Below are 25,028 nucleotides of genomic sequence, written 5' to 3'. Positions count from 1 at the left end.
ATACGCTTCCCTGCAGAGATCAATCATCCTCAAACATGAAATGGTGGATCCAAGTAATTAAAATCTTAAAAAATCCTTCTAATGTTATCCCAACAAACTTGGAACAGCAGCCAGTGAGTCTCAGGTATGACCTTGTTACTGTATCAGATATGACCTTGTTACTGCAGTACTATCAGATATCTTAATTGTTACAGGTTAAGCAGCAGCTCTATCTTCATATTCTTTAACGATGTATCACCTACAATTTATGTTCCCTTCAAAAAGATTTTTCCTTCATTAAAAACATCAGTGGCAGTGTTTGGTTAACTGGCCTCTTGTCTCTAGAATATTAAAATCATCAATATAATTGACCTTTACGATTTTGGTCTCGAGTATATGTCTGATTCTAGACCTAAGTTTCAAACAAGGTGGATCGGAGGTGAGCTAGTTATAGAATTTATAAACTGAGCAATTCTTAACAAAAATCTCAGGAGCTGGTGGAAAGTCTAGTGTTTGGTATACAATTGATGGTTCTAAACTCAGCTAATAGTAAAGACATGTGTAGATTTTAACACTTTAATCAAATATAGAGCACTAGGGGTTTTAATTACATTTATTTCTACATCATTAAATTCTTCATAGATTTCATCAGTAAATAAATAATATTATATGAGTTTTTGAATTTTGTAAGTGTTGGGTGTTTGTGAGTGTTGAATGGGTGTTGGGTGTTTGTGAGTGTTGGATGTTTGTGAGTGTTGGGTGTTTGTGAGTGTTGTGTGTTTGTGAGTGTTGTGTGTTTGTGAGTGTTGGGTGTTTGTGAGTGTTGGATGTTTATGAGTGTTGGATGTTTGTAAGTGTTGGGTGTTTGTGAGTGTTGGGTGTTTGTGAGTGTAGGGTGTTTATGAGTGTTGGATGTTTGTGAGTGTTGGATGTTTGTGAGTGTTGGGTGTTTGTGAGTGTTGGATGTTTGTGAGTTGGATGTTTGTAAGTGTTGGGTGTTTGTGAGTGTTGGATGTTTGTAAGTGTTGGGTGTTTGTGAGTGTTGAATGGGTGTTGGGTGTTTGTGAGTGTTGGATGTTTGTGAGTGTTGGATGTTTGTAAGTGTTGGGTGTTTGTGAGTGTTGGGTGTTTGTGAGTGTTGGGTGTTTGTGAGTGTTGGATGTTTGTGAGTGTTGGATGTTTGTAAGTGTTGGGTGTTTGTGAGTGTTGGGTGTTTGTGAGTGTTGTGAGTGTTGGGTGTTTGTGAGTGTTGGGTGTTTATGAGTGTTGGATGTTTGTGAGTGTTGGATGTTTGTGAGTGTTGGGTGTTTGTGAGTGTTGGGTGTTTGTGAGTGTTGGATGTTTGTGAGTGTTGGGTGTTTGTAAGTGTTGGGTGTTTGTGAGTGTTGGGTGTTTGTGAGTGTTGGGTGTTTGTAAGTGTTGGATGTTTGTGAGTGTTGGATGTTTGTAAGTGTTGGATGTTTGTGAGTGTTGGGTGTTTGTGAGTGTTGGGTGTTTGTGAGTGTTGGGTGTTTGTAAGTGTTGGGTGTTTGTGAGTGTTGGATGTTTGTTATTGTTGGGTGTTTTTGAATGTTACATGTTTGTCATTATTTAGTGTTGTCAATATGTATGTTCTATGATAATGTAGATTTACCTTACTGGCATATATACGTGTGTATGTAAATTGATAACAATATACATGTCAACTAACACACTCATTGTGTGAATGACAGACACACTCAATGTGTGAATACCATTAGAACTGGAAGCACTTACATCAAGTTTAAGTATATATTATCTGATTTCTTACAGTTCACTTACAGTAGGCATAGCACAAATGCTCCTGCTAAAGTCTCACTATCTCGAACCAGGAAACTTCCGTCCTCCTTGGCCCCGAGCAGAAGTTCCTCGGCCCGTAATCTGGTAATTCCCCGATGAAAGTAGGCCCCGGACATCCTTGTGTGGATCTGTCTCAGGCGAGGCCGAGCCCCTTTTGTCCACCTACAAGTACACAAACACAGTGGCAATTTACTTTACCATCACCTGAGTTTTGTTACTACCTGAGTTAACGATTAACTGAGATTGGGTTCCACCATAGTTTACCTACACCTGAGTTTTTATACTATCTTAGTTTAGCAACACCTGATATTTGATATCACCTGAGTTTTGATACTACCTGGGTTTACCTACACCTGAGATTTGATACTACCTGAGTTTACCTACACCTGAGTTTTGATACTACCTGATTATGAGTTTACCTACACCTGAGTTTTGATACTACCTGAGTTTAGATACTACCTGGGTTTACCTACACCTGATATTTGATATCACCTGAGTTTTGATACTACCTGGGTTTACCTACACCTGAGATTTGATACTACCTGAGTTTACCTACACCTGAGTTTTGATACTACCTGATTATGAGTTTACCTACACCTGAGTTTTGATACTACCTGAGTTTTGATACTACCTGGGTTTACCTACACCTGATATTTGATATCACCTGAGTTTTGATACTACCTGGGTTTACCTACACCTGAGTTTTGATACTACCTGGGTTTACCTACACCTGAGATTTGATACTACCTGAGTTTACCTACACCTGAGTTTTGATACTACCTGATTATGAGTTTACCTACACCTTAGTTTTAATATTACCTGAGTTTACCTACACCTGAGTTTTGATACTACCTGAGTTTACCTACACATGAGTTTTGATACTACCTGAGTTAAATTTACCTACACCTGAGTTTTGATACTACCTGAGTGTATCTACACCTTAATTTTGATACTACTTCAGTTTTGATATTACCTGAGTTTACCTAGACCTGAGTTTTGATACTACTTCAGTTTACCTAGACCTGAGTTTTGATACTACCCAAGTTTACCTAGACCTTAGTTTTGATACTACCTAAGTTTTGATATTACCCAAGTTTACCTAGACCTTAGTTTTGATACTACCTAAGTTTTGATATTACCCAAGTTTACCTAGACCTTAGTTTTGATACTACCTAAGTTTTGATATTACCCAAGTTTACCTAGACCTTAGTTTTGATACTACTTCAGTTTTGATATTTCCTGAGTTTATCTACACCTTAGTTTTGATACTACTTCAGTTTACCAACACAGATACAGATAAATGTATTACATGGATGTCATATCCATGTAATACATGTCACTTGGCCTCAGCAATATAGAATGTGATGTGATACATAAAACAGTCACTATACGTGAAACAATGTAATTAAAGCCATTGAATAAGGATAATTTTCCAAGCTAACAGCAGCTCTCACTAATTAGTTTTCAGGCAATTAGTTGTTAGTTGGTTGTAAGAAAAAGGCTGTTTGAATACAAACCTACACAAATGACAATCTGATTAAAATACTGATCATCATTATTCACTACATTATGAAGATCTGATTGTGGTCGTTGAGGGGTCATTTTCAGATGACCTTTCAACCAACCAATCAAAGTGTAAATGACAAAATTTTGCCAGCCAGAGTGTGTTTCCCTCAGCACCCACTATCATTACTGAACTGATCAATATATCCAAGTGTCACCAAACTAAGATGGCTGCATCGATCGTTAGTCATTTCATTCCCAAAACCGTTTTGTGAATAAAGTATGCATATATATAGTTTGTGGATTTTTCTTTATTGTTAGATAAAGTAGCAAAAGCAAGGGATAGATCAGAGGCTTATTAACGTTTTCAATACTGATTTGATAGCGTTCAAATGTGTCCATTCAATTTGCATATACAGCCGAACAGGCATATCAGTGATGCTTTTTTTATTCGTGTAAGATTTTGCTGTACCATAATTATAAGCATTTAGGTAAACTGAACATGACTCGCTACAGTTTTTTTATCCTGATTTTGGGGCCGAAATTCAGCCCCACTCCTAATGCAAAACATCTTTTTTCTCATTTTTGTTTATCCGAAATTCCCATTTTGAAACTGAAAAAATTACAGTTCAGTAATTTAAATGAAAGATGGATTCACCTAATTGTATGTGTACAATTATTGACTGTACAGGTGAAGGTAAGCTTGTAAAACCATTGATTTGAAAGTTTATAAGTTAACAATTTATCTAGATGGAAATATACATATAGTGTAAAACTAATATAAATATAGCTACAGATAGCTATAGCAATATATCACTATAGCTACATATAGATATAGCAATATATATATATATATCACTATAGCTACATATAGATAATAGCAATATATCACTATAGCTAAAGCAATATATCACTATAGCTACATATAGATATAGCAATATATATATATATATCACTATAGCTACATATAGATATAGCAATATATCACTATAGCATAGCAATATATCACTATAGCATAGCAATATATCACAATAGCATAGCAATATATCACAATAGCTATAGATCTAGAAATATATCACTTTAGATATATATCAACATAGCCACATATAGCTATAGCAATATATAACAATGGTAACAACTACATATAGCTACAGCAACAATACAATACAACTATGAAAATAATTGGTACACCCACCCACCACAAATCAACAGGAACTTAATGCTTACAGATTTAAAACATCAACATGATCTGGCAATAGGCATATTACAAAAGAGTATTAAATAAGGTCACATGTGCAGTATTAAATTACATAAACAATTTCATCATTTCCTTCCCTTGTACACTTATTTTCTTCCTCATTTTTCAATATCTGGACACCAACATACAAATGTACAAATCTATTTATTCTGTAACAGTAGGGGGTCGTTAATGGTCTAGAGATTTACATCCCTTGTCAACTAACACTTTGTTTTCTGGTCAATTTTAACATTGATGGAATCATTATAATCCCTTTTTGTGGTAACCTTATTATATGATCACAGAAGATATTAGATTCGATAAGATTTATTCCTGTGCAGGATGGAAATCCTCTACACCAGACATACAGTTATGTAATGTATGGTTATACAGATCATTAAATGGTAGCTCTATACATTTACACAGTATTTCTTGGCTTTTCCAGCCAAGTTTATCAAGTTTATATCTCAACTTAAGGGTTATTGTTCAGATTGAGGTTTTGCTGAATTCTAGACATTGAAAAACATTATCCTGATCAAGATTGGAGTTTTCTCTGTCTGCATCAAACAAGGGAGGATTCTAAAAAAATATTATTTTAACAAATCTGTGCTGAAATATGAGTTTAACTTATTCAAGCATGACACCACATTACTGTTGTATATTGTAATTAGTGAGTGCCAGCACTGGGCCTATAAAACCAGCTGGCACTCAATACCAACAGGACCAAATCTTCTACCTGGAGTCATACAATTATATAGATGTCACGTCTGTAAGGGGATCAGATAATATTTATATTTAATCTAAATGAATACATACAATATATGAAAACATACTCCATTTTTCTGAATATGTTTGATGCTGACAATTTGTTGTGCCGACAAAGCAGTCTACTTTCTCGTTAAATTTAATTTAGATATTAAAAACAGAATCTTCCCACATTTTTACTAATTTGCTCAAAACATGAAAAGAAATTAAATCAGAAATTAATCACAGCACCACAGTCATGCTTCCAAAATAGTGATTCATTCACATCATTTCCAATAACTGTAATTCAGGTAATAGAAATTGTTGAATTACAGTTAATAACAGGTGATTCCACAATAAAACCTGTCTAAACTGAACACTTCCAAGATCAGTTTGTAATAAAAAGATCACCACTTTACAAAGGTCAAAATGACCTTGAAATATATATAGGTCACTGTAACACAAACTATAAACCTACAGCTAAAACACTGTCATTTACATCATCTAGGTTGCACATATAATAAAACAGGTCAACCATATCATCAATTTAGATCAAACATATCATCAAATTATGTCAAAGATATCATCAAATTAGGTCAAACATACAATAAAGTAGGTCAAACATACCATTAAATTAGGTTCAACATACCATTAATTTAGGTTCAACATATCATCAAATTAGGTAAAACATATCAAATTAGGTCCAACATTCCACCGAATTAGGTCAAACATATCAAATTAAGTCAAACTTATCATCAAATTAGGTCAAACATATCATCAACTTAGGTCCAATATACCCTCAAATTAGGTCAAACATATCAAATTAGGTCAAACATATCAAATTAGGTTACATACATCCAGGTATGTATACCATGAAATTAGGTCATAAATACCATGGAATTAGGTCAAACATACATGAGGACAGTAAGTGAAGGCATATATATATACATGAAGACAATAAGACATTCACAAGGATAATAAGGCATATATATACAAGGACAATATAGCAAATGTTGTGACAATAATATACATACATTGTATATGGCATACATTATGGCAATAAGGCATATATGAGGACAAAATAAGGTGATACATATGTGGTCATTCTAGTGACAACCTCACTACAAGTCTGACCTCTATAGTGGAGCAATTCCAGATCAGGTCAAAATTATTTCATACTTAAGTACAATACACAAAAAGAGTGAAATGTTAATTATGTACATTAATTATTCATGCATGTCCAGTATACATATAGACTACAATAGACAGTATGACATCATTACTCCAGCATGTCTCCCAACACATGGCTGTAGCCTATCCATTACCGTAACATTGGCCAGCCACAGCTGTAGACGCCTCCCCAATCTATACTGTATCACCAATACAACATGTGTACATTCACTATAAAAGTTGAGACAATCAAACCGCTCAAGGAATCAGCCCTGCAACAGGCTCATAGACTTGTCTGCATATAGAGCAGGCAGAATTAATGTTTGTATATATAAACGGCCATAAAGGTCAGCAGCTTAGTGCCACACTTCTGTGGTCGTATCTACCTCTATATAAGGACACCTCTGTAAACAGACTACCTCTCTAAAGTCTCTTGACCTTCATAACCCTTGTAATATCTTATAAAGTTAGCCTTTCAGAAATTGTTTCCGTCCAATTATTTTCTGGTGTTATGAAAAATTACTTTTGTAGAAAGACCTTGTTGTTTCTAACATATCAAAGCAACTTTATAATTTACATAATGAAAACCTCTAAATATAGAAGCCATATATACAACAACATTTTCTAAACAATGAAACTGAATGTGTATACCATCTTAATAATACTATCAATCAAACACTTCCACATCCTTGTCAACAGATAAATAATCCTTGATGTTATTTTCACCTTGAGCAGGGAATGGTTTGCACAATTCATGATATATTACTTCAAAATAGAAATACACATTTGTTATCATCCATCATATACCAGGTAACATATATATTACACTTTAACAACCATCCCATTACTTGCTGCCTATATTTACTGCAGTCAATGAAATATATACATGTATATAAAAAAGGTCAAATTTGAAGAACATTTACTGCAGTCAATGAAAGGCAATTTCAAGCATCTCAAATCTGAAGGACACTTAAGATGCAGCCATCAAAATGTATTTTGACAATGTCAAATCTGAAGGACATTTACTGCTGTCTGTGAAATTATTTTACCGTGTGTCAAGTCTTAAGAACATTTACTGTGATCAATGAAAGGTTTTCTAAAGCATTGGAAATCTGAAGGATATTTACTGTCATCAGTAAAACGATCATACATTGTGTCAAATTTGAAGGACATTTAGAGCAGTCAATGAAATGTGTTTAAAAGCATGTCAAATCTACAGTGTATCAAATTTGAAGGACATTTACTGCACTCTGACTCAATGAAATGATCTTACAGTGTGTCAAATTTGAAGGACATTTACTGCACTCTGACTCAATGAAATGATCTTATAGTGTGTCAAATTTGAAGGACATTTACTGCACTCAATGATATGTATCCATTCTGCAGGTTCAGTGGAAAATAATACATTCTAATTACACATACCGTAAATGACTTAACTTTCGGAATCTAATCTATTCTGTTTTCTCTTTGACATTTTTTGCTCTCTTTTGTCACTCCCTGCATCAAGCTTTTATCTATAAAACAAATTAATTGTGTTTGCGTGTCCTCATCTGGCTTTGTTTGTGTCAGTTGGCCAGTAAGATCATATCAATAAAGTCAAAGTCTTAAACAAGACAGTGAGGTTGCCTACAGCCTTATTAAATTAAAAAGCAATTAGTGTAAATTAAACCTGTTTTCTCAATTTTGCATTTTTTTTTTTCGTTGTTATTATTTGGAACAGATAATTTGTAACACACTTCTATATTTAGTTTAGATGTAAAATTAACGGCCAAAGATAGGGGATAAATGGGAGACAATTCAGGAAAGTTATGAGGAAAACACAAAATTCTGGCTGCATGTGGTTAAATATGAGAATTTCCAAAAGTTCATGTTTAAAGGAAATACATTTTATCTGACATGTTTTGCCAAGGCTTACATTTTAGGATCATAAGATGAGCAAAAATTCAAACTTTGAAGTAAGTTTCATCAAGTCTTATATGAAATGAAAACAAAATTAAGTTATTTTTTATCACATAATTCAGAAAATGGAAATTGTCCTGGGTTTTACAGTCAAAATTTTGAGGACAAAAGTAAACTGATGAGGCATCCATTTTGTTGTGCCATTTTCAAATCATGACGTAACATCATTGCCCATATTATGACATCACAGTCAATTTCTGACTGGCACAGCCAAAAAAACCGCTCAGGGATATACATTATGTATATTACATCAGTAACATATGCCAAAAATATTACATGGACGAATTCACTGGATAACAGGCGAATCATGTGATAAACATGGGTATGGATAGATTTGTGTTTGAGTGTGCGTTAAATTATCATTTTTGGTGAATCATGTCTATTCCATGTTAATAATCAATTTTAAATGTCACAGGACTTTTTGCATGCTGGTGTGTCGTTTCTGTGCTGCATCTACAACACAGTGTAGCCTATAGACGATGCTTGTCCATGTAGAATTCACTCTAGCATATTTCAAAATATCAACTCTAACCCAATAAATGGAATGAAAGTAGACTTACTGTATTCAAAGTAAAATTTTATCTTGATAATTAGGAGAGAAATTAGATATAGGTTTCCAAACAAGTGACTGCTGTTTTTCAAGTTAATCTTACTAAAATAAGTTATATTAGTTTTCAAAATAAGCTTTAATTTCTTAAAATTTTACATTTCACCTCATTAAGATTTAAAAATATCAATGGGAACATGCTAATGAATATATATTGAGCCCCCTCCTTAATTTTTGAAAATTTTACAATAAGGTTATAAGACTGTATAATTTCCCTTGGTTTGCTTAAAACAATCAAAGGAATTTTCTAAATTATATAAAAAAATAGTTTGCATTACACACTTCTCAACACCATAGGACAATACCATGCTAATGTGGTGTACATGTACATGTACAAGGTAATATTGTAACCTTGATTATTTGCTCAATGTACTATTTCTGAGATAACAGCTAACTAGATCACTGTCATGTGGAGATGTTTCAATCAAAATGTTTGTTTTTTATTTCCCCCAGCAGCAGACATCACCTATTTCCTGTTATCATGCATAATATCCCTTTTGACAAACATTTAAGCTGACGATATCAAGTTGAGATTTAAATATGATACATGATTATCTTATCAGAATAGCTGATATAAAAGTTATTTTACCGTATACACTATTGCACAAGCTTAGCATGCATAACTTGAACTGTACCGTATAGATGTTGTTGAAACTTTGTAATAAATGTTGTACTGGTACAGTTTATATAATGTTTGTATATAGGTCTGTTATATGTACTGGTACAGTTTATATAATGTTTGTATATATAGGTCTGTTATATGTACTGGTACAGTTTATATAATGTTTGTATATATAGGTCTGTTATATGTATTGTACTGGTACAGTTTATATAATGTTTGTATATAGGTCTGTTATATGTACTGGTACAGTTTATATAATGTTTGTATATATAGGTCTGTTATATGTATTGTACTGGTACAGTTTATATAATGTTTGTATATATAGGTCTGTTATATGTACTGGTACAGTTTATATAATGTTTGTATATATAGGTCTGTTATATGTATTGTACTGGTACAGTTTATATAATGTTTGTATATGGGTATGTAAGGTGTTGCCAAACCTTCTTCATTGCACCATTAGCAATGTCCCATGAAATAAGCAACATAATGGTTACGCTTCATAAAATGAATTGTGGGTAACGTCATATTGCATGTCAGTCGTCTTTGCCTATCATGTGTGAGATCAATTATCCCATCCCCCTAGCCACCACATGATCACCATGTAAAGTATGTGATAATTATACTTCATCTCCCATGGTGATGTCACTCACTGCTTTAAGCAATTTTACTTAATATGCTCTCATAATATGATATATTTTACAGTTTTCTTGTGATAACACTTACATATACATGTAGCTCCATACATACATGTAACAAAGTCCTCTCACTCATTAAAAATAAATACTGTTCAGTGTAGTAAAGCTTTTAACATATACAGCCATCTTTCAATTATTACAAAGTCAGGAATGATGACATTTCAGCAACAACATAGTTTCATTAACATCTCGGTAATATATATATAATACAGTCAAACCTGCCTTAGCAACAACCTGAATTAAACGACTCCCTCTCATATGCGACCGTATTTTTTCCTCCCAACGTTATTTACTATACTAGTGACCTGAATTAAGTGACCACCTATATATAGCTATCAGATGCAACTAATGACCATCATTTCCGTGTCCCAAATACTGAAAAGCGACTTTTTTCAGTGACTTTCTGAGTTTTAAAACGGAAGCAGAAGTAATAATCAAGAAGAAACCGGACGCTTTTTAAGATTAAAAAATACTTCTGAAATGAATGAAACTTCTTAATTTGTCTCAAAAAATGTCTTCAAATCCCTATCTTTGCCCTAATAACATTCAAAAACGGACGTATATATATCTGCATGTTTATGTGACAATGATGCCCACAGAAGAGGCCATGTGAAAGTGCCATCACACCAAAATATTACAATCATGATTGTATAGTACAACACTGTGTCAACATGTTATTTTGACACCGAACTTAACTTCAGATGTGTAAGGAGATTAAGGAGTACAGACAAGGGAGTTTCCTTATTTTCTATTTGCTGGCCATATTGCCCCATCAACTGCTATTTTGAGATGGGGTATCCTTGTAGTTAGTAGATGGGGGCCCTGGGCTACCTCATTAAATATATATGAGAAGCTTGACAAATGCACGGCCAGACCAGGGTTCGAACCCGGGACCTCTGAACACTAGCCGATTGCTTTACCAATTGAGCTACCTGGTTGCCGACGACCTGGTCCAGTTTCACTACACCCTTCCCTTCCTTTTTGAAGTCTTTGTTCCCGAAGACCAAACAATTCATAACTCGGGTTCGGATATCCCATTGTCAAGTATTCTCACTTGAAACAAGGTTTACAAGGTCACAGGCACCAAATGACAGAGGAGTGGGAAAATGCACAGCCAGACAGGGGTTCGAACCTCCAAACACTAGCCAATTGACCAATTGAGCTACCTGATCAAATAATTAAATCATGGACCAACATGCTAATTCTGACCTCATCTCAGTGTTCCTTTTGTGTGAATCACATCGAGGGCGGGTCATGCAATGCTGACCCTATACATATTGCTTTATTCCTGAAATTCACACAATTGTGTACATTTTGTATAACAATCCTTTGGATTTCTTGTTTTATGTCACCTTAATATATCTAATTAGAGTTAATCTTTGATACCTTCATTCCTATGTATATATATAACATACCTTAGGTATGTGTCACCAAGTCACTACTCCTGATAAATAATTAAGTCTTCTTACCATGGAACTCTCTTGTAAAAGGAGGTAGATACTATTACATGATAGCATAGCATTTCAGACCCAAGTAAAATGTAATCATATCCTCAGCTTATAGTGCTCATACATTTATATAATGTCTCTGTTGTGTTCTATTAGGACCACATTTATATAATGTCTCTGTTGTGTTCTATTGGGACCACATTTATATAATGTCTCTGTTGTGTTCTATTGGGACCACATTTATATAATGTCTCTGTTGTGTTCTATTGGGACCACATTTATATAATGTCTCTGTTGTGTTCTATTAGGACCACATTTATATAATGTCTCTGTTGTGTTCTATTGGGACCACATTTATATAATGTCTCTGTTGTGTTCTATTGGGACCACATTTATATAATATCTCTATTGTGTTCTATTGGGACCACATTTATATAATATCTCTATTGTGTTCTATTGGGACCACATTTATATAATGTCTCTGTTGTGTTCTATTGGGACCACATTTATATAATGTCTCTGTTGTGTTCTATTGGGACCACATTTATATAATATCTCTATTGTGTTCTATTGGGACCACATTTATATAATGTCTCTGTTGTGTTCTATTGGGACCACATTTATATAATGTCTCTGTTGTGTTCTATTGGGACCACATTTATATAATGTCTCTGTTGTGTTCTGTTGGGACCACATTTATATAATGTCTCTGTTGTGTTCTATTGGGACCACATTTATATAATGTTTCTGTTGTGTTCTATTGGGACCACATTTATATAATGTCTCTGTTGTGTTCTATTGGGACCACATTTATATAATGTCTCTGTTGTGTTCTATTGGGACCACATTTATATAATGTCTCTGTTGTGTTCTATTGGGACCACATTAATATAATGTCTCTGTTGTGTTCTATTGGGACCACATTTATATAATGTCTCTGTTGTGTTCTATTGGGACCACATTTATATAATGTCTCTGTTGTGTTCTATTGGGACCACATTTATATAATATCTCTGTTGTGTTCTATTGGGACCACATTTATATAATGTCTCTGTTGTGTTCTATTAGGACCACATTTATATAATGTCTCTGTTGTGTTCTATTAGGACCACATTTATATAATGTCTCTGTTGTGTTCTATTGGGACCACATTTATATAATGTCTCTGTTGTGTTCTATTAGGACCACATTTATATAATGTCTCTGTTGTGTTCTATTGGGACCACATTTATATAATGTCTCTGTTGTGTTCTATTGGGACCACATTTATATAATGTCTCTGTTGTGTTCTATTGGGACCACATTTATATAATATCTCTGTTGTGTTCTATTGGGACCACATTTATATAATGTCTCTGTTGTGTTCTATTAGGACCACATTTATATAATGTCTCTGTTGTGTTCTATTGGGACCACATTTATATAATGTCTCTGTTGTGTTCTATTGGGACCACATTTATATAATGTCTCTGTTGTGTTCTATTGGGACCACATTTATATAATGTCTCTGTTGTGTTCTATTAGGACCACATTTATATAATGTCTCTGTTGTGTTCTATTAGGACCACATTTATATAATGTCTCTGTTGTGTTCTATTGGGACCACATTTATATAATGTCTCTGTTGTGTTCTATTGGGACCACATTTATATAATGTCTCTGTTGTGTTCTATTAGGACCACATTTATATAATGTCTCTGTTGTGTTCTATTAGAACCACATTTATATAATGTTTCTGTTGCGTTCTATTAGGACCACATTTATATAATGTCTCTGTTGTGTTCTATTAGAACCAATCATTTAAATGATATAGCACCATTTTTCTGTATACTTTTACACAGTAAACTTAAACACTAGAAGACTTCAAATCTATTACCTGTAAATGAAAGAGTCAGAGTCTTAAAGGATCAATTATTTACTGTACCTTTACACTGTAAACTAATTACACACTAGAAGACTTAAAAATCGTTTACCTGTTATCATAAATTATACCTGTAAGTGAAGGAGACTTGTCAGAGAAAGTGATCAAACATTCAAAGTCAGATATTTACTTTATAAAAAATCTAATTCTCATGAGAAGTTGAGCGATCCATTAATATAAAACACTGAAGACGAGCTCTTACGAAAACTGTTTCCCAGGGTATAAATCTGAAGTATGACTGTTAGTGAACAGATTCATCTCCCGAAGGAGGACTATACACCAGCTCTCGGAGAAATTGTGACATCAACTTTTTAGCTATCTTCTGGATCTGACATTGTCTGTGTTGGAGGAAAATTGTGTTGAGCACAAGATTGTGACATTATCTTACAATCAATCTGCTAGTTTTAACACTCCCATATAGCACAACACAAGTCTGACAACTCCCATTTACATAAAAGCTGTGTTAGAAACATGTCTAATGTCACTGCTTAATGTTGACCATGATTTTTATTAGTTAACTTTTTCTTAAGAAAACAGCTTTGTACCAGCTAAACAGAAGAAGATAAAGTTTTTAGTATATATCTTCACCATTCTTTTACAGTTACCGATTATTTTGATGATGCTGCAGCACTTTAGTTTAACAAGAGATCCCAGAGGGATCTTGGCGCCCACCATTGAATGATCTTAATAGGTTCCATGTTAGATTGATCTTTTCTCTTTTTTTCCCTTCCTCTTACTAATCTGTATAAATTGAGAAACATCCCTCCAGTGCTTTTTAAACAAGGGAAACTTATATATGAAATTTGAGATTTGGCTATAATGGTTGTCTGTCGACAATGTTTTCAGATTGGTCCAAAAATGCAATACGACGGACCAAGGAGAACCTACATATGAAAATTGAGAAAGATTCCTTCAGTTCTTTCTGAGAAATCTCGATACCAAACTTCAATTGTCAAAATCCAAGATGGCTGCCTGTCGGCCATCTTGCTTTCCGATCGGTTCCAAAATGCGATATGCATAACTAGGCACCAAGGGGAACCTACATACGACATTTGAGAAAGATCCCTTTAGTACTTTCTCAGAAATCTCGATACCAAACTTCAATTGTCAAAATCCAAGATGGCTGCCTGTCGGCCATCTTGCTTTCCGATCGGTTCCAAAATGCGATATGCATAACTAGGCACCAAGGGGAACCTACATACGACATTTGAGAAAGATCCCTTTAGTACTTTCTCAGAAATAACGATAACAAACTTCAATTGTCAAAATCCAAGATGGCTGCCTGTCGGCCATGTTGTTTTCTGATCGGTTCCAAAATGCGATATGCATAACTAAGCACCAAGGGGAACCTACATATGAAATTTGAGAAAGATCTCTTCAGTACTTCCTCAGAAAAAGCGATAACAAACTTCAATTGTTAAAATCCAAGATGGCTGCCTGTCGGCCATGTTATTTGGTGATCGGTCCCAAAATGCAATATGCATAACAAGGCACCAAGGGGAACCTACATATGAAATTTGAGAAAGATCCCTTCAGTACTTTCTCAGAAATAGCGATACCAAACTTCAATTGTCAAAAACCAAGATGGCTGCCTGTCGGCCATGTTGTTTTCCGATCGGTCCCAAAATGTAATATGCATAACTAGGCACCAAGGGGAACCTACATAAGAAATTTGAGAAAGATCCCTTTAGTACTTTCTCAGAAATAGCGATACCAAACTTCAATTGTCAAAATCCAAGATGGCTGCCTGTCGGCCATCTTGTTTTCTGATCGTTTCCAAAATACGATATGCATAACTAAGCACCAATGGGAACCTACATATGAAATTTGAGAAAGATCTCTTCAGTACTTCCTCAGAAAAAGCGATAACAAACTTCAATTGTTAAAATCCAAGATGGCTGCCTGTCGGCCATGTTATTTTCCGATCGGTCCCAAAATGTAATATGCATAACTAGGCACCAAGGGGAACCTACATATAAAATTTGAGAAAGATCCCTTCAGTACTTTCTAAGAAATATTGATAACAAACTTCAATTGTCAAATTCCAAGATGGCTGCCTGTCGGCCATGTTGTTTTCCGATCGGTCCCAAAATGCGATATGCATAACAAGGCACAAAGGGGAACCTTAATATGAAATTTGAGAAAGATCCCTTCAGTTCTTTCTCAGAAATAGCGATAACAAACTTCAATTGTCAAAATCCAAGATGGCTGCCTGTCAGCCATGTTGTTTCCCGATCGGTCCCAAAATGCAATATGCATAACTAGGCACCAAGGGGAACCTACATATGAAATTTGAGAAAGATCCCTTTAGTACTTTCTCAGAAATAGCGATAACAAACTTCAATTGTCAAATTCCAAGATGGCTGCCTGTCGGCCATTTTGTTTTCCGATCGGTCCCAAAATGCAATATGCATAACAAGGCACAAAGGGGAACCTTAATATGAAATTTGAGAAAGATCCCTTCAGTTCTTTCTCAGAAATAGCGATAACAAACTTCAATTGTCAAAATCCAAGATGGCTGCCTGTCAGCCATGTTGTTTCCCGATCGGTCCCAAAATGCAATATGCATAACTAGGCACCAAGGGAAACCTACATATGAAATTTGAGAAAGATCCCTTTAGTACTTTCTCAGAAATAGCGATAACAAACTTCAATTGACAAAATCCAAGATGGCTGCCTGTCGGCCATGTTGTAATCCGATCGGTCCCAAAATGCAATATGCATAACTAGGCACCAAGGAGAACCTACATATGAAATTTGAGAAAGATCCCTTTAGTACTTTCTCAGAAATAGCGATAACAAGAATTGTTTACGGACGGACGGACGGACCACGGACGCAGGGCGATTTGAATAGCCCACCATCTGATGATGGTGGGCTAAAAACATGAAATTAAAAAAAAAGTTTAAAAAAAAGTTTAAAAAAATACAAGATCTTACTATGCTATACAATTGAGACTCTGGAAGTGTCAGTTTAGCTATAGGTATATTTGAATTAGTAAACATGACGTTTTGTGGACAGGTACAATATTGGTAGGGTATGTATGATTTTGACGTTGAATCTATCATGGGTCTGTTCTTAGTGGACAAGGATTTCTCAACCCGATTTTAAGAGTTTGGCCGGTCAATACGAGGCTTGGCAAGTGTTGGCCAGCCAAACTCTTACACAAGGGTTGAGATATCATTGTTCGCGGAACAGACCCATGTTTGATTAATTTTCTCACATACTTGCAAGCAAATAAGACTTTTTACGGAAGTTTTTCATCGCATCATCATCTGCAATGCTCCTTGGAACGTGGGTCAAATTTGATGACGTCATCATTTACTCGACGTAAAATGATGACGTTACGTTAATGTGAGCAGTGTCATACAGCGCATGCCAGCTGTCTTTACCTCCCTATGTGAGATCAATTTCTCTTTTCCCTAGCAATCGAAGGATATTACCCTGTGAAGAATGTGAGAATTTTTAATGACCAATCAGAGAGTCTGTAACCTCTAGCATGTTTTATGCGATATGTTAGAATTACATATGCATAATGGTAAAGATATGGTTATAAAATCACATGACATTTAACTTCGGCTTGACACATTCCATAAACTGTTACATATATAGCTTTATAATTTACTGAAATAATAGCTTCTATCAAGTGGCAAAATAATTTATCCCTTTAGGGTAAGAAAAAATATTTATGAAACCTATTTGGAGGAAATTAGAAATCTCTGCCTGAAAGGTAAGTTGAATGTCCATTTAATACCACCAATGTCTCATTATTTCAAATGTTCCCCGTGCTATCCTCTAGGGGAAGAAGTATGGAAAGCATGAAGATTAATATATATTCTACATGTATATGTAGCTTCTACAAACAGGAATCTATTTACATATAAAAAAATATCTATATAACAAAACCTGAATACATGGCATCTTGACAAGGTTTTTAAAGCATCTTACCTTCGATCCCATGGCCAAACGCTCTCAGCAAATCCACAGAAAAGCATATCCATTTACATGGCCAAGTAAACTCAGACACAGTCACTGAACTTAAATCATCCGCTAGCTATATAGTACTGTTAGCACACTAAACCATACAATCTCCAAAAAATGTTGAGGTCTGTTGCTAAGGCTACACTGGTTATCAATGTCGGGAGTTTATCATTACTTACAGCTAAAACATGTGATTGTTACACACAGGCCTGAATCAATATATATTACTCTACCACAACACATACATATCCTAGGTCCCCAACAATCAATGTAGCTCATCCCTCACCAGCTTCCTCACCAGTCTACAACTCTCCTAGTGAATTCTTAGGCAGCATCCTTAAAACTTAATGTATTCTGTTGTAGCTGTCTACTCAAAAGAATCTGTAAATGGTTTTGACACTTCCATTCTAGATTTACTAAAATCAACAGACTAAAATCTGACCTCATTGACATCAGCAACCTATAGTGCTAGGTCAGCCAGATATCTTAAGGCTGCATGCTACATATATCTGTGATATGTGTAAGAGTTATCTCCCTTTAGATAATATTGCTCTTTCATGCACTGATATCTGAAGACTCAGATCTGACAAAACTGATATAATATCCAGTCTTTGGCAATAGCATATCAGATCTTCAATCCTGACTAATCAAATAGTTGTTAGGTCTAGTAATTTGACTGTAGCCTGCATTAACACTAAAGCTGGTACATTTGCATATTTAAATAGCTGTCAGATGACTTTACAAAAATATGCATCCAACAAAGGATCAAATTGCACAACATAGTTGTTTAATCATTTGATGTTAGGAGCCAAAAGTACAAGGAACTAAGAAAATCTAAATTGCCGTCCAGTCGTTTTCCTTCCATATTAATGTTTGCTGGTTTGCTAATTAATGCCCTGTGAACAGCCAGGGTCAGGCGGGGTCAGGTCGGGTCAGCTCAGGTCTTTTTGTAGTAGTTGGTGACTATCTCACTGAGCTTTGGCCTACCATCTAGCCCAACAAGAGTGTTTAATATAACCATACAGCCTGTTTCATATTTGTTTTTTTTTTGTAAAATATATAAAGTTAAAGTTTTAATTATAACTCCTGAGGTGGTCACTTATGACAGAATATAGAAATAGTAACTAGAAAATGTCTGTAAGACATAAATGCCCCCATTGCCACTTGACACCCAAAAAAACACAGTTTGGTGAGGATTGCTAGTTACATTGCATCAGGATGGGACATCATAAAAGGGTAACACTATATCTAAAAAAGTCTGAGTGAAATTGTAAAAAAAGTCATAAAGACAAGTAATCATGTTGTACAGATAGATGGACAAGCAGGTTATAGCTTACATTGATGAAGATAACAAAGACATGCAAGTAGAGAAATGATAGGTACGAAACTATTGTTTAACTGCTAAAACACCTAATTATATAGCTCTGGCCATCGGCAACTGTGCTGTCTATCCCTACACACCAGTACAGGTACTACATAATCACCAATTATATCTAACGTGTTAACATAATTAAAAACATGAGACATGTAGATATATAGCTTGTGTTAACAATTATATTATAAAACTACTGAATACAAAACTACAAACTTACGATCAGAAGGATTCAAGAGGATGTGTTTATAAATATCCAGTTTATTCTCAAAATGGCCATCTTGAAATTTCCAAGTTCAAGTTTTGAATAAACAGGCCTTGATATCTATATTAACACTCTCAAACTAAAACTGACGAAGAGAGCATACATGGATGTATAGCAGATTTCAAGGGATTACTGAAATATTAATTGAAATAGTCTGCAATGTACATATAAATGTACATCTGAAAATTAACACAGTAAATAGAATTTGCTAACGCCTTCAGGCCTTTAATAATTCAGAAGCAAAATTCAACAAGAGAGTATACCTTACCTATCATGTTTTTATGTTTAAATTATATTGAGTTTAAAACCATTTTAACAGGGAGATATTCTGACATTGACGTTCTTTATTCTAATTTTAGAAATCTGTGAAAAGATAAAAACTTGCAGGTTGTTGTGATAAAATGTTGATAAAGTGCATATTGTTCATATTTCTTTTTATAACAAAATTGAAAATGAAGTATATGACCTGTCATGAAATTATCAGTAAAAGAAGTGAAACTTTCTACCTCATCAATGTCTTATCAACAGCTGTCACTTAAAAAAAAAAACACAAAAAACTCGGCAACTTCCAAAGAGCCTGAGAATGATAGATACAACACAACAGAAACATCAACTTCAAAAATAAACACTGATTTTTATCATTATAAAAAACTTAAGGTGATGTCCGTCAGATTTGAATAATTGTTAGTACATGTACTAGATATCTCGAGGAAGTTGTTATCTCGGTGTGTGAAGTGTAATGTTGAATCTCTTCCTTCTCCAGTATGGCCTGACCTGTTTATCAGAGAACTGCTTTCTTCCAAAACCTACCCTCAAGCTCGATCACTAATGCTGTGTGTTATCATTCACCAAAACATGGGGTACTTGAACGAGATCTTCTCCATCCTTATACTTGAGTGAAGGAGTCTGTTCAAATATTCTCTTCCATGAATATATTTATGTACCCCCTGTTGCCATCAGTTTCCCAGTGTCTAAGTGGAATGTAGGTGTGCATTGTATAATTACTTTTTAAACAGATCATCACAGCCAGTCTGGTAAAATGTACCTATATATTTATGTACCTGAACAACTGCCAAAGTGTAGACCTTAGCTTCACCATCACTTAAATTCCTTGTCTAATTTACACAAATATTACAGACCATCATTTAAGATATAGATGTTCAGAACAGAGCTTTATAACATAGCTGAAATCTGGTAAAACAAACTCCTTATTTTATACCTCTATATAGAGAACACATGATGAAGTGGACACCTCTATATAGAGGACACATGATCAAGTGGACACCTCTATATAGAGGACACATGATACAGTGGACACCTCTATATAGACGACACATGATAAAGTGGATACCTCTATATAGAGGACACATGATACAGTGGATACCTCTATATAGAGGACACATGATACAGTGGACACCTCTATATAGAGAACACATGATAAAGTGGACACCTCTATATAGAGGACACATGATACAGTGGAAACCTCTATATAGAGGACCACATGATCAAGTGGACACCTCCTATATAGAGGACACATGATTAAGTGGACACCTCTATATAGATGATCACATAAGCAAGTGGACAACCTCTATATAGAGGACCACATGAGCAAGTGGCCACCGCTATATAGAGGACCATATGATACAAGTGGACTACCATCTATATAGAGGATCACATGATACAGTGACCCCTCTATATAGAGGACACATGATACAGTGGACACCTTCTATATAGAGGACACATGATCAAAGTGGACACCTCTATATAGAGGACACATGATACAGTGGACACCTCTATATAGAGGACACATGATAGCAAGTGGACACCTCTATATAGAGGACACATGATAAAGTGGACACCTCTATATAGAGATCACATAAGCAAGTGGACACCTCTATATAGAGGACACATGATACAGTGGACACCTCTATATAGAATACACATGATACAAGTGGACACCTCTATATAGAGATCACATAAGCAAGTGGACACCTTTATATAGAGGACACATGATACAGTGGACACCTCTATATAGAGAACACATGATACAGTGGACACCTCTATATAGAGGACACATGATAAAGTGGACACCTCTATATACAGGACACATGATACAGTGGACACCTCTATATAGAGAACACATGATACAGTGGACACCTCTATATAGAGGACACATGATCAAGTGGACACCTCTATATAGAGGACACATGATACAGTGGACACTGCTATATAGAGACCACATAAGCAAGTGGACACCTCTATAAAGAGGACACATGATAAAGTGGACACCTCTATATAGAGGACACATGATAAAGTGGATACCTCTATATAGAGGGCACATGATACAGTGGACACCTCTATATAGAGGACATGATAAAGTGGACACCTCTATATAGAGGACACATGACAAAGTGGGACACCTCTATATAGAGGACACATGACAAAGTGGGACACCTCTATATAGAGGACACATGATCAAGTGGTCACCTCTATATAGAGGACACATGATACAGTGGACACCTCTATATAGAGGACACATGATAAAGTGGACACCTCTATATAGAGGACACATGATAAAGTGGACACCTCTATATAGAGAACACATGATCAAGTGGACACCTCTATATAGAGGACACATGATCAAGTGGACACCTCTATATAGAGGACACATGATAAAGTGGACACCTCTATATAGAGAACACATGATCAAGTGGACACCTCTATATAGAGGACACATGATACAGTGGACACCTCTATATAGAGGACACATGATACAGTGGACACCTCTATATAGAGGACACATGATACAGTGGACACATCTATATAGAGGACACATGATAAAGTGGACACCTCTTTATAGAGGACACGTGATACAGTGGACACCTCTATATAGAGGACATGATAAAGTGGACACCTCTATATAGAGGACACATGACAAAGTGGGACACCTCTATATAGAGGACACATGATACAGTGGACACCTCTATATAGAGGACACATGATACCTCTATATAGAGGACACATGATAAAGTGGACACCTCTATATAGAGGACACATGATCAAGTGGATACCTCTATATAGAGGACACATGATAAAGTGGACACCTCTATATAGAGAACACATGATCAAGTGGACACCTCTATATAGAGGACACATGATACAGTGGACACCTCTTTATAGAGGACACATGATACAGTGGACACCTCTATATAGAGGACACATGATACAGTGGACACCTCTATATAGAGGACACATGATAAAGTGGACACCTCTTTATAGAGGACACATGATACAGTGGACACCTCTATATAGAGGACATGATAAAGTGGACACCTCTATATAGAGGACACATGACAAAGTGGGACACCTCTATATAGAGGACACATGATACAGTGGACACCTCTATATAGAGGACACATGATACCTCTATATAGAGGACACATGATAAAGTGGACACCTCTATATAGAGGACACATGACACAGTGTACATATTTATATAGAGGATAAATGATACAGTTGACACCTCTATATAGAGGACACATGACACAGTGGACACCTCTATATAGAGGACACATGATACAGTGGACACCTCTATATAGAGGACCCACATACTAAAGTGATAAAATGAACACTTGATAATATAAAGTTGTCATCTTTAGAGGACACACGAGTGGATACTTCTAACACCACTATATATAATGTAGAGGATAGTCATTAGAATGATCACCCATCCATTCAGCCACACAATCATAAGAGCCCACTGTACATGCTGTGTGCATTTTAATTGTCAAATGACCAGAACATATATCAAATTACTGGGACACTACTCCATTGCATGTGACATCCCTAGATTATCATACACCCACACAGAGAAACAGATACTTCCAACCAGGAAAGTGGTGACTACATGTACAGTATATGTTACATGTGATCAAATAGATAACATAATTTAGTTCTAACATTACTGGGATCGAATTACTTCATTTAACATATCCTACAATTGGCCATCAATCATTATCTTATTTTAAATACGACTTGTGTATTTCTATGCTGTAATGCTATATTTTTCCTGGATTTTCTAAATAAGGCTTCAGTTATTACATCGCCACTGTTATATAAGACTTTATGCCTGCGTGTTCATCCCTCTAAAGACTTACCTAATTACATAGTGTTGCTCAGACAAGATCTTCAGTTAACGATATGTATAAGTTCAGGCTTCAACGTGAACTGAATTTGATTTTTACCAGTGTTTTCTGTGTTTCACTAATACAATTTATCAGTCCTTCATAAAACTAAAAAAAAAAAAGAACAGAAGATTAAAGTGTAAATCTTTACTTCCTTTTCATAGCGAAATCTCATTAGATTGTTTCCGCTCTCCTGTGGCTTCGTGAGCTACATAATGTGTAACAAATATGACAGTAAGAATGTAGGACTTTAATCTGTGGCTAATGACATGCAGGCCTTATAAATGTTGATATGCTCAGTTCATGATTGTTCAAATCTGAAATGCTCAATTAGATTTGTTTTTCTAATATTTTCAAAATATGCTGTTTTCAACTTTACATTAAATGCCTACATTAACTAGCTATAAACAAGTGTTTTATTAATTTCTTTTCAAAGATATATGATTTTTAAATAGTTTCAGAGTAAGTACATTTACAAGACTTGCAGAAACAATTTAAGTGGACACCATGCAAATAGTTCAAATTCATATATTGAAAGGAGTTTACCAAAAGCAGTATACTTCTAGCAAAAGATATTCCTTATACATTGTGTAACTCCAAAATATCAAACCTTTTCCAAAATGTGGAAGCGGAAGAAATAAATGATTTAACAATGAATGGTGAAAATTCAATATACACTGTATATATATATATATATCATATATATCACTTAAAGAATTGTATGCTTATGATATGGACAATTTGTATAAGCCCTATAAGCAACTATGCAACTAGATCTAGAGTTGCACTACACTTGACAGACATAAACCTTGTACAAGGAACGGGAAAACCTATATGGTGTATGTGTACAGTATATATATGTAGCTGAAAGTTCAATACATATAAATATAACTTGTGTAATAGAATTTTATGCTTAAGATATGGACAATTTGTATAAATGCTATAATTAAGTACAAATTTGTACTATGCAACCAGGGTTGCACTATTTGACAAAAATACACATTGCACAAAGAACAGGAAAAGCTATATATGGTGTATCTGAAGCAATCAACGAACATATACATGTATATATATATATAGTGCATTTGTTATGACAGGAACAGAAATACATGTAGGTTTATACACGAGAGAAAATCATGACAACAAGTGTAGACTATTTGGCAAGAATGTCACTCATTAGTAGCCAATCCAGAAATTCCCACTACTCAGTCAATGAGTTTTAATATTCTACAGCCTCTCTATATGTTTCTGTTTATAAATATAAAATTTACATAAATGCACTCTTTGTGCGTGGAGTTGCATTCCTGGATGATAAAAATAAAAGCATGGGTTTGTTTATCCCCTGGGATTCACTACTAATTCGTGCATCATATGGTGGCTTTTCACTTTTAACTTATCTTTTTTTTTCTAACAGACTCACGCTGACACCTAGATAATGTTGAGATTTTACCCACTGCTTTTGTCTGCCTTTGCGGCAGCACCAGTATGCCTAATCGACTTTGGGCTTTGAATTTTGATGTGT

At 35.0% G+C, this 25,028-nt stretch overlaps 1 protein-coding gene across 1 annotated transcript in view; it reads right to left on the bottom strand.

Annotated features, from left to right (window-relative positions):
• LOC117342227 (phosphatidylinositol 3,4,5-trisphosphate 5-phosphatase 2A-like) overlaps nt 1-25,028 on the bottom strand; it is a 62,866-nt gene that overhangs the window by 34,872 nt on the left and 2,966 nt on the right. The window contains exon 2 of the mRNA XM_033904283.1: nt 1,780-1,959. Coding sequence (XP_033760174.1) covers nt 1,780-1,913 — 134 coding nt within the window. The 5' untranslated portion in view covers nt 1,914-1,959. The remainder of the gene's footprint in view (nt 1-1,779; nt 1,960-25,028) is intronic.

This window comes from Pecten maximus, chromosome 14 (genome assembly GCF_902652985.1).
Source record: "Pecten maximus chromosome 14, xPecMax1.1, whole genome shotgun sequence".
Lineage (NCBI taxonomy): Eukaryota > Metazoa > Mollusca > Bivalvia > Pectinida > Pectinidae > Pecten > Pecten maximus.
The sequence above is the reverse complement of the archived record's forward strand: the minus strand, read 5'-3'. Positions and strand labels throughout refer to the sequence as shown.